The 12,524-nt window shown below is 46.0% G+C and overlaps 1 protein-coding gene across 3 annotated transcripts in view; it reads left to right on the forward strand.

Annotated features, from left to right (window-relative positions):
* The window catches only part of LOC126519718 (uncharacterized), an 88,153-nt gene that overhangs the window by 41,332 nt on the left and 34,297 nt on the right, over positions 1 to 12,524 (forward strand). For all 3 annotated transcript variants that reach the window (XM_050169074.3, XM_050169075.3, XM_055065358.2), the window contains exon 4: positions 9,399 to 9,610. In XM_050169074.3, coding sequence (XP_050025031.1) covers positions 9,399 to 9,610 — 212 coding nt within the window. The remainder of the gene's footprint in view (positions 1 to 9,398; positions 9,611 to 12,524) is intronic.

Raw genomic sequence — 12,524 nt, forward strand, 5'->3', positions numbered from 1 at the left:
AAATCCTGCAACCTTGCAGTGTATGAGAGGCAAGTACAACAGGGCTTGAACAAAGTGTCCAAATGGGCAGACAAAAACGGGTTTAAAGTGAACCCAAACAAAAGTTCTTGTGTGCTTTTTACAAGAAACAAAGAGCTCATTGCAGATCCCAGTATCGAAATGTATGGTCAGCGAATACCTGTGAACAAAGAACACAAGTTCTTAGGGATCATGCTTGACTCTCAACTAACATTTATTCCACACATAAAGTATCTCAAGGTCAAATGCTCAAAAACAATGAACTTACTGAAAGTTTTATCCCACACAACATGGGGCAGCGACAGGAAATGTTTAATGAATCTTTACAAGAGCCTCATTCGATCACGGTTGGACTACGGTGGCGTGATCTATCATTCTGCCGCCCCGAGTGCGCTAAAAATGCTAGACCCTGTTCACCATCTAGGTATCCGCTTAGCCACGGGCGCTTTCAGGACAAGTCCCGTTGAAAGTTTATACGCAGAATCAAATGAGGGGTCACTTCATCTCCAGAGAACATACATCAGCCAAACATATTTTCTGAAAGTCCACTCTAATCCTCAACATCCATGTTATAATACCGTTAACGAGATGACATATGCTACACTCTTTCACAATTGTCCCTCGTTAAGACAGCCTTTCTCGCTGCGTGTGAGGGAGCTTAGTGAAGAAATGCATGTTCCACTCCTCGAGCTTTGCCTAATGCATCCAGCCAAGCTGCTACCTCCTTGGGAGTGGCAGCTGATACAATGCGACACATGTTTCACTCAAGTTACAAAGCACGCTCCAGAGATTGAAATCAAAATGCATGCACTCTTGCACGGAATTCTACACAGACGCATCGAAGTCACACGACGGGGTGTCCTATGCCGCCGTCGGTCCATCCTTCTCAGAATCTGATGTACTGCACCCGGAAAAAAGCATCTTTACGGCTGAGGCCTACGCACTATTGTCGGCTGTGCAGCATATAAGGAAAACAAAACTCAAAAAATCTGTTATATATATACGGACTCCCTAAGTGCTGTGAAGGCCTTAATGTCATTTTTTGAGCACAAAAACCCAGTAATCAATGAGCTATATTCTGTCCTATGTAAAGCGTATATATGTAACCAGCATGTCATCATATGCTGGGTGCCGGGTCATAGGGGCATCGAAGGTAACGTTCTGGCGGACCAGATGGCCACATCAATTGCATCGTATTCTGTTAATCCTACCGCTGATGTGCCTGTCACAGATCTGAGGCCCTTCTTGCGCAGGAAACTGTGAAACTACTGGCAACGCTTTTGGGACATGGAAACAAATAATAAGCTGCACGTAATAACGCCACAAATAGGGTTCTGGCCTTGTGCAACAAAATCACGCCGAACAGATGTCCTATTCTGTTGTCTAAGAATAGGACACACATTTGGCACCCATAATTTTTTACTCTCTGGAAATGAGCCTCCAACCTGTGGGAGATGCAGGGAGAGGCTGACCGTCCACGTCCTCCTGGAGTGTCAGAAAGCCGAATCTGAGCGAAAGAAACATTTTCCCTTAGCATACGGACAGCACATTCCCCTTCATCCTGTAATGTTACTCGGCCCAGAACCACTTTTTGACACCAACGCAGTCCTAGGTTTCCTCAGAGATGTTGTGTTACATGTAATTAGCCCTATACATTCGTAGCACCTCCTTTCTGCAGAGAATAGCGCTGTGATAGTTGTTTCGTATAGCACATGCCTCTCGGCCCTTGTGTTTCAAGGCGTCTGGCGCGGCAGTAGTGCTCTTAGACAATTTTAGCATCTCACATATTTTGTATATTGCATCATTTTTTCCAATGCATTTTAGTGTTCACAGTACACGTCATTAATCATTGCCATAATTTTATTACGCGTAGATTTTATGCCATTTGCAGCAACGTCTTTTAGGCCCCTTTACAGCCATGTCACGCTAGCTTCACAGATCCCATCAGACCACTACAAACTAATTAACACTAGATTGGCGCTCTTTGGCCATACCTGGCCCTTGCGCCATTAAACATCAAACATTCATTGGTGGGTGCTTTCTACGTGAACAGTGATGTGGCATGATAGTGATTTTTCTTACATTCGTGTGGTAATTCCACTTAAATTTTGCAAGAAATGAGCTAGCTTAATTACAGCGGTTAGGCAGCACCAGGGCTGGGCAAAGATACTATGCAATTGTATCATGATATGATACAAAATACTTGGCAACAAGTATTTGAGATACAGGTACAAAATACTACCGCAGTTATTGTATCCGATATGATACTTTCCATTTGTATCTTAAGCTACTTCGATATATTCACAAATTTTGTGTTATAGATGTATTAACATAGCAGCAAACGCATATGCACAAAGTGTTTGTTTGGAAATTTTTTAACTCCGACCAACCTTCTTTTATTTGAATGAAATGGCTGTTAGTATCTCAAAATTTTTTTCCTTCTTGCTCAAAGTATATTTTCATTCCGAAAAAATATACTGGCGTTGCTTTGGCTGCTTAACATGAAAGTTCTTTATATGCTGTGTTGTCAGCGGTTGTTGTCAGCAGTCTAAGGAGTCCGAGCAGCTGAGGCCGCAACCTTCCGCATTTGCACAGAAGCACCGGACTAGTGTGAATGCACCAATCACCTCGGAGGATGTGGGCAAACAACCATCATTGCTTTCCTCATTGTGCCCACTTTGCCTTGTGCTCGGTATGATGTTGGCAATGTAGTCTTCGTTTTCGGGCCCGTGGTCAGAACACCATCATCTGCACTCTCAAACTCATCGACTGTTGATTCGTCAACGGCTTCCAGAAATTCTGACAGCTCACTCCAAACTTCGGCAACACCAGCAATGGCTTCATCGCACTCATCAGAATTTACAGTCATCACCGGGCACGCGGAAGCCGGAACACCTGAAGCAACTTCAGATGTACACGGCCGTCCATACGCGTCCGGCGCCACGGGCACTGGGTGGCAAGTTTGTTTGCTTTAGCCCTAATCTCCCCCTGATTTTCCAAGATCGTGCTGAGAGTGCTCCTCAGAATCTAACACGCTGCGGGGACATCCGACTTCTCACCGCGTTCGACCCGATCTATGATGTCGAGCTTCACAACAAAAGGAAAATTCTGCCACTTCATCACGGCAACACTGCGGGAGAAGGCCCACAATGCACAAACACAATGAAGCAGATAAGCAGCGAGACAACTCGCACTTGTGCCTTCCTATGCGACGAGGGCACAAGAGGCTATGATTAGCAGTCTGAGCAAGCGCTGCGGGTGGGCCAGGATAGATTTTGAAGTGGGGGGAGGGGGGTCGACGGCTTGCCCGACGCAGCACGGTCACGGCAGGGAGAGCGGTTAGATGGAGCCGCGCCACCGGGTTTCCCCGACTACACGAGGGAAAGCCAGCTTCTAGGGGTGCTTTCCCGCCGCTTGACATTAGATATATCGGGAGTCTGCTATTTTTGTTCGATGTAAGCGTAATTTTTGCTATATATACTCATTGTAACTATACCATGTTCAGAAATTGTTCGACATAGAGAATAATTCGATGTAAATGGGTTCGATATAGTTAGGTTCGACTGTAGTATTAACCTTATAAGGTTTGATCAGTAACATTATTGTTTAACTGCCTTTTCATTTAATAAAATGTTTTAGCTATGTCTTCAGTACCAGAGAAAAACTGCAGGTGGTATGCTTGCTGTGTTAGTGAAGATTAAAGTGTGTGTTTTCTTAATTATATTGAGGTAATATTGATTTTGTCATAACACCAAAATAACAGATGTGTGTTGGTACCAAGGACACGTGCATGTGGTACTTAGTTCGAAATCTGGCCGAACTCGTTGCTCTGAATTCATGCAAAACTCCCAAGGCTCACCAGTGTAGTGCCTGCCCTTATAGAATGAGGGCTATAAGTACAGATAGTTGTACTTGTTTTAGATCATGATGTGGTTTTGTGGTGAATATTCTCACTTACGCTTCATTTGAACTGTTGTATGCGGTGTGATGTGAGCTGCCACACTAGATACTTGGCGCAACAAGCCTCGAACAGCAAACATTGATATTTTTGCATCAAGAAGTAGGCCCCGTGAAATGTAGATGGCGCTGCTATGACTCCACAAGCTGCCATTGCAGGACGTATAAGCTTCTGTGGCAGCTTCACTACCAGGCATACATATGTCTTGGATACCATGCCACCCGTGTGATCGGACAGTGGTATATTGGTGATGCTATGATGCACCTGTGTGTAAGGCGTGGCTCTCCTTGCCACAGATCAGCCTTAAAAATCTGCAGGAGGCCATTTGCTGGTTTGTTGGAGGCACTGCATTTGCATTATGCATAGACCTGATTGCGATATTGTTTTTGTGTTTTTGTTTTCATTTTTGTTTGCTTACATCAGCATGTCATCATCATCATCAGCCTGGTTACGCCCACTGCAGGGCGAAGGCTTCTCCCATATTTCTCCAACAACCCCGGTCATGTACTAATTGTGGCCATGTCGTCCCTGCAAACTTCTTAATCTCATCCGCCCACCTAACTTTCTGCCGCCCCCTGCTACGCTTCCCTTCCCTTGGAATCCAGTCCGTAACCCTTAATCACCATTGGTTATCTTCCCTTCTCATTACATGTCCTGCCCATGCCCATTTCCTTTTCTTGATTTCAACTAAGATGTCATTAACTCGCGTTTGTTCCCTCACCCAATCTGCTCTTTTCTTATCCCTTCGTTCTCCTTCTTTCCATAGCTTGTTGCGTCGTCCTCAATTTAAGTAGAGCACTTTTCGTAATCCTCCAGGTTTCTGCCCCGTAGGTGAGTACTGGTAAGACACAGCTATTATACACTTTTCTCTTGAGGGATAATGGCAACCTGCTGTTCATGATCTGAGAAAGCCTGCCAAACGCACCCCAGCCCATTCTTATTCTTCTGATTATTTCCGTCTCATGATCCGGATCCGCCGTCACTACCTGTCCTAAGTAGATGTATTGCCTTACCACTTCCAGTGCCTCGCTACCTATTGTAAATTGCTGTTCTCATCCGAGACTGTTAAACATTACTTTAGTTTTCTGCAAATTAATTTTTAGACCCACTCTTCTGCTTTGCCTCTCCAGGTCAGTGAGCATGCATTGCAATTAGTCCCCTGTGTTACTAAGCAAGGCAATATCATCAGCAAATCGCAAGTTACTAAGGTATTATCCGTTAACTTTTATTCCCAATTCTTCCCACTCCAGGCCTCTGAATACCTCCTGTAAACATGCTGTGAATAGCATTGGAGATATCGTATCTCCCTGTCTGACGCCTTTCTTTATAGGGATTTTGTTGCTTTCTTTGTGGAGGACTACGGTGGCTGTGGAGCCGCTATAGATATCTTTCAGTATTTTTACATACGGCTCGTCTACACCCTGATTCCGTAATGCCTCCATGACTGCTGAGGTTTCGACAGAATCAAACGCTTTCTCGTAATTAATGAAAGGTATATATAAGGGTTGGTTATATTCCGCACATTTCTCTATCACCTGATTGATAGTGTGAATATGGTCTATTGTTGAGTAGCCTTTACAGAATCCTGCCTGGTCCTTAGCTTGACAGAAGTCTAAGGTGTTCCTGATTCTATTTGTGATTACCTTAGTAAATAGTTTGTAGGCAACTGACAGTGAGCTGATCGGTCTATAATTTTTCAAGGCTTTGGCGTCCCCTTTCTTATGGATTAGGATTATGTTAACGTTCTTCCAAGATTCCGGTACGCTCGAGGTCATGAGGCATTGTGTATACAGGGTGGGCAGTTTTTCTAGAACAATCTGCCCACCGTCCTTCAACAAATCTGCTGTTACCTGATCCTCCCCAGCTGCCTTCCCCCTTTACATAGCTCCCAAGGCTTTCTTTACTTCTTCCGGCGTTACCTGTGGGATTTCGAATTCCTCTAGACTATTCTCTCTTCCATTGTCGTCGTGGGTGCCACTGGTACTGTATAAATCTCTATAGAACTCCTCAGCCACTTGAGCTATCTCATCCATATTAGTAATGATATTGCCGGCTTTGTCTCTTAACGCATACATCTGATTCTTGCCAATTCTTAGTTTCTTCTTCACTGCTTTTAAGCTTCCTCCGTTCCTGAGAGCTTGTTCAATTCTATCCATATTATACTTCCTTACGTCAGCTGTCTTACGCTTGTTGATTAACTTCGAAAGTTCTGCCAGTTCTATTCTAGCTGTAGGGTTAGAGGCTTTCATACATTGGCGTTTCTTGATCAGATCTTTCGTCTCCTGCGATAGCTTACTGGTATCCTGTCTAACGGAGTTACCGCCGACTTCTATTGCACACTCCTCAATGATGCCCGCAAGACTCATTCATTGCTTCAGCACTAAGGTCCTCTTCCTGAGTTAAAGCCGAATACCTGTTCTGTAGCTTGATCTGGAATTCCTCTATTTTCCCTCTTACCGCTAACTCATTGATCGGCTTCTTATGTACCAGTTTCTTCCGTTCCCTCCTCAGGTCTAGGCTAATTCGAATTCTTACCATCCTGTGGTCACTGCAGCGCACCTTACCGAGCACGTCCACATCTTGTATGATGCCAGGGCTAGCGCAGAGTATGAAGTCTATTTCATTTCTAGTCTCGCCATTTGGGCTCCTCCACGTCCACTTTCGGCTATCCCGCTTGCGGAAGAAGGTATTCATTATCCGCATATCATTCTGTTCCGCAAACTCTACTAATAACTCTCCCCTGCTATTCCTAGTGCCTATGCCATATTCCCCCACTGCCTTGTCTCCAGCCTGCTTCTTGCCTACCTTGGCATTGATGTCACCCATCAGTATAGTGTATTTTGTTTTCACTCTATCCATCGCCGATTCCACGTCTTCATAGAAGCTTTCGACTTCCTGGTCATCATGACTGGATGTAGGGGCGTAGACCTGTACAACCTTCATTTTGTACCTCTTATTAAGTTTCAGAACAAGACATGCCACCCTCTCGTTAATGCTATAGAATTCCTGTATGTTACCAGCTATATTCTTATTAATCAGGAATCCGACTCCTAGTTCTCGTCTCTCCACTAAGCCCCGGTAGCACAGGACGTGCCCGCTTCTGAGCACTGTATATGCTTCTTTTGGCCTCCTAACTTCACTGAGCCCTATTATATCCCATTTACTGCCCTCTAATTCTTCCAATAGCACTGCTAGACTCGCCTCACTAGATAACGTTCTAGCGTTAAACGTTGCCAGGTTCATACTCCAATGGCAGCCTGTCCGGAGCCAGGGATTCTTAGCACCCTCTGCTGCGTCGCAGGTCTGACCGCCGCCGTGGTCAGTTGCTTCGCAGCTGCTGGGGACTGAGGGCCAGGGTTTGATTGTTGTGTGCATCAGCATGTATGCTTAAACAAATATAACAAAGGCATTTCCATTATTCTATGGGAATTTTTATAATGATTGTACTGAAAGCACTGGGCAGTGGGGATAGTGCTTGTGAAAGAGCATCAAGATGCGCTGTTCAGCAGGACACCGCGGATCTATCTCCGTTGGATTTCGGTCGCGGCGCTGTCGACATCTCTGTTTTAATGCCAGAGATGAAGCAGTTTATCCGTCAGGAAGTCGCACGCCAACTCTCTCTGGCGAATAGCGCACCCGAGCCATCGACGACCTTGGCTCCTTCGCTTCATCACGTCATTCAGATGCAAGTTGCCACGGCGCTGCCATCTGCCCCTCCTCCACAGCCTGCAGCTGGACCACTAAAGCACACTGACGTTGTCGCCCGGCCTTACGCTTCTCCGGCTCCTGATGCCTACCGGGCCACCGGCACGTTCCATGTGCCGCCGCCACCTTCCCGTGCAATTGCTGCCCCTTACTCGTCCGCTGGAACCCCTGTCGTCAACCCATGGCGTACACCTGATAACCGGCCAATATGCTATTACTGCCATTTCCCGGGCCACGTAGCATGATTCTGCCGCCGTCGCAGCCACAGTTTACACGACAGTCTTAAGCTACATGCCTGCTCGACTTCCGCATCAGGACCCGTCTAACCTTTCTAGGTATACTTTGTGGCGCAAAATACATTTCTGGAAAAGGGACACTGTCTCCTTTTCTCCTGTCCCTTTTCCAGAAATGTATTTTGCGCCACAAAGTATACCTAGGAAATCTAAGCACCAACTTGCCCAAGAAGAAGTCCTTTTGGACCGTCTAACCTTCCTCCGGACTCGTCGTACAGTCGCCACCCCTTCGATTCACACCGGTCGCTTTCTCCATGTCTCCTGGCTCAAGCAGTGCTATGTCCCCCCTATGTTTTCCTGCCTCTAGGTCGCCAGGATGGCGCCAGGAGATTCTTTCGGTGGGGAGTGATTGTGCTGAAGGCACTGGGCAGTGGGAGTAGTGCTTGTGAAAGAGAAGACAAAGAAAATCGCTGGCTTCCCCGTTTCGCCATAGTACCGACCTGTTTAAGCCTAGCGCTACAACCTAGAACTAGTGCTGCTAGGCAAACACCCCCGTTGTACAATGTTCAGCTGTATATTCCTGTCATTTCAAATTTATCCCAGAATGGTGGAAGTTTGTACGTTGTGGTTGCAGGAATGTGTTCATTCTTTTTTGAGGCCCAAGTTGATTTGTAACTGAACAAGTCCACTGTTGCTGACTGATAGCTTGGACAGTGTGTGGATCACAATAATGTTCTGTGCATCACCTTCATCCTCGTGACATGGCTGTTTCGACATCTCACATTGTGCAGCTGCATGAGCTGCTGTTGGCATTTTGGCATGGCTTGTGAGTGTTGCAGTGCATCAACATACATGTTGCACAAGAATAAAGTTCGGACCTGTGTGGTACATAGACATAGCATGAGATTACGCATTTCATTGGATGAAAATAAACACCGTTGTATGCCTCACGTTTCGTTGTATAGCAGTAATTAAACTGTTTGACTAAAGCTTTGCTTCACATAGATTTCAACATGTGCATTGGTTTTACATAGTTTTCGTGATGGCCAGACACACCCAACACCGTGTTCATACCTGCCAACTTCCCTATTTGCTTGAGAGACGCACACATTCCGATTAATATTCTGGATTGTATGGGCACGGCCATAAATCTCCCGAAGAGATGCTTAAACCAAGCAATGTTAGCTCCTCGCAGCTCTACTTTATCAGGGCAGTCTACTTTGAAGAGAAATTCAGGCAAGTTGAGAGAAAACAGTTTTGCATGCAAACATTCCAACGAGAGGCCACTGGCCAAAACAAGCTCGTGCTTGATGCATTAGTTCACTTGGCGTACCTGTATTTTTTGTTGTTGCCCCCTCCCTCCTGCTCGGCAGATCTTCTGAATGTTAAGGTCTCTAGGTTGGCAGGTGTGCGTGTTCATTGCTTTGGTTTACATGTTCGTTTCATACACTGTGTCCCTTTCGTATTCTTTTTTCTCCCCACAGGAGGGGGCACCCTGCAGCAGCCTGTCAGCAGTGGCAGGGTGCTGGTTGAACAACCGGCTTCAACTGATGCCAACCATCAGGGGCCTCCCATCTTGCAGCGACACGTGTTGGCCAATGGGCAACCCCCGCCAGACCCCGACAGCATCCCCGTGCTGGAGCCCATAACCGCTGAGGAGCACTTCCATGCTGAGATGCTGCACCAGACTATTCGGGTGGGTGCGACCATACTTAAGCAAAATAAGTGGGGCTCATTTAGACTCACTCACATGATACATTATAGCCTAGGGCTCACTCAGACATTGACTCACTGGTATGGCACTCAGCCGGTAGACTCCCGACTCACCATAAATTAGACCTAGGCAGGCTTCACTGAGACTCACTGGCTCAGAGCCGCACACACTTGGGCTAGCTCACGCTCGTGGAATCACTGGTTCACTCACACTGCCACCTTCATTGGTCTACTCATTCAAATCCATGGAATTGCACATGGAGACTTCCTTGACTTGTACCCACACATAACCCGACCGGACTCGAAATTATCTACCGACTTGAAAGGGCATTCAGGGCCAAACCAGAGCTCGATTTAGTCAGACGAACATATACTGACATCACATTTGAGCAGTTACATAGGCATGCTGAGGTGTGAAATAGACAAGTGTGGGTGTGTGGAAGAGAGAGTGGAGATGGCGCATTGTGTCAAGTACTTAAACTATCATATTGTTATGTTCACTTGCATGTGGATGCAACATGCAATTGTTATTGCAATAGCAATCATATGGACACTCCAGGTGCATTTCTGCCATTGGCGTCGGCGTGATGTTCCATACAAAATCCAAGTGTGATAACACGGTAGCCTTGCACCGTATGCTGCAAGTGTGAGCGAAAGCGTGTGAAGGGTGAGCTGAGGATGGTGGCTTGATCTCGCGTGTGTACAAGGTATGAAAGCAGGGAGTAGGTGCACCGTCTTCCACAGGCACGAAGCCACCGGGAGGGGGTCTACTCTTGCAGCGGCTGCATGTGGCATGACTTAGCGCAGCCGTATGGGCCCTATCTTGAAAGGGCTCTGCCATGAGTACCGAGTCTAGGTGCACTGCGGGCTGATAGCTTCATGCGCACTGTTCTCGCTGCTTAGTTCGCGTAGAAGCAAGAGGCAACATGAAAGTCAATTCGCTCGCTGCTGCTGCCACTCTTTCTCGTGCCAGAGTTTTGGCAGCTAGTGTCGGCGCTCATTGAATGAGATGTGTTTATGATTGCCTGTGCGCGCCTGACACTGTGCTGGTTAATTTAGTCAGTAAGCAAATGTTTACGAGTTTATATGGACGATAAAACTACTACAGTGAAACCTTGTTGCTACGAACACCACATTAACGAATTCAGAAATCCCCTGCTGACTTCTTATAGTTTCAGCGTAAATATAATTCAGTGCTACAAACTTAAGAATACTGAACTTTTCAGAATAACAGTCGCTATTCAATTTACCTGTGATGTTAATGCCTCAGTACTACAAACTAGTATTCCGAAACCTGGGGATTATTATATTTCCGATTATCCTCCACGGCAGCTGAAATAGAAGGCTAGCAGACCACAAGGCGCATAGCGCGGACATCGCGGCACATCGGTTCGGAAAACCTGAGACAATGCTTGAGAAAAAAAGAATGTGGGCGAGCAGAAGCTACAACGCATCAGGCTTTGAGAGTGCATGCTCCACCCAGAAAAGTGTCGCCTAGCAACGGAGGTGCGTCTCTTCTTTCTTTCACCCTTCTTTCTGCGCATGCCTCTTTCTTTCCCGCTTCTTTTGCGGCAGTGCTAACTGAGCATGTGGTGAAATGCAAGCTCTGTACTCGCAGAGATGCCGCACGGTCGTATTTCGCGCTTTTCAGACAGTGTCGTTTACACGCCTTTGCGCTTTGACATAGTTCAGGTGTCCACCTCGAGCAGACAGTTGCGGTGCCCACGGCAAGAAATGTGAAAAACAAATAAAAAACAAGAAACATTACACTTTGTAGGCGACATGGAGCTATCTTTTTGACAGTGGTTTTCGCTGTGTCAGTGTCTGTTTTGCACACATCACTCTTATTATACAGTGCTTCGGTGGTGCATGGCGGCAGAATATAAGGAAAATAGCAACAGCGCATGCCGAGAGCCAACAGCAATGTTTTCGTGGATAGCTCTTATGGTGACAACTTACGGACCGATGGGTTGATGGGCAGAATGGTTAATTTTTGGGACTTTCACTATAACGATCTTTCAGAATAACAAACAATTTACCGTGGCCCCCTGAAGCTTGTTATTTTTAGATTTCACTGTATCCTTATTTCGTATAGCTGTCTGCTAATTTACTATCACAATCAATGCTTTGCGTTTCAGGTGAAACTGTGACTTTTTATAAAAACCTGATGTGAGAGGGATAGCAAAGGTTGCCAGATTGGCTTCCTGAGCCAAAGATGAAGAAGTGAATCATTTATTGCTCTTTTTTTTTTTCGACCCATGCTGCTGTCTGCATGCAGCTCTTCCCCAATCACTGAAGATTTTGACAATTGTTTGGACATAGTTAGTGCTATAAGTGGTCTTCTTTAATCACCAAGGTAGCGTGCTAAGTTCTACCAACTCCATCAGTGTCTTTGTATACAGTGCAGTCCACTTATAACGATATCAAGAAGCATAAACAATTATATCGTTATAACTGATCATTGCTATACCTGGACTGCCATAAAATAAAGCTGCCAAACGTACCCTTGTAACTTCTAAACCAAATTTGCCACTTGCAATAAAAGTCGACGTAGAAAGTAGGCTGTGAAAAATAAAACTTTTAATTACACCTGTAAACAGCGTGTCACGCGTTAGGCGCACTGAAATAGTCCAAAATGTGCACTTGCTTTCGCGGAAGTTTCAAGTTCACAACTGTGGTGTGCATCGCTTCCAACTGCTGCACGAACACTGGAAGCAATAATTTACTGTGCACGAAAACACAGGCCACTGTCAATCTGGTCATCACTGCCGCTGCTGTCGTCGCCTTCGTCGCACAATGCTGCCGCCTGTCGCGACAATGATCACTCCGCCGGAAATTTTTCGCAGAACGAGGCAGCACTATCTGCACTGAGAGACTCCTCCATCGAAGCACCACCT

The sequence above is a fragment of the Dermacentor andersoni genome, chromosome 10 (assembly GCF_023375885.2).
Source record: "Dermacentor andersoni chromosome 10, qqDerAnde1_hic_scaffold, whole genome shotgun sequence".
In the NCBI taxonomy this organism is placed as follows: domain Eukaryota; kingdom Metazoa; phylum Arthropoda; class Arachnida; order Ixodida; family Ixodidae; genus Dermacentor; species Dermacentor andersoni.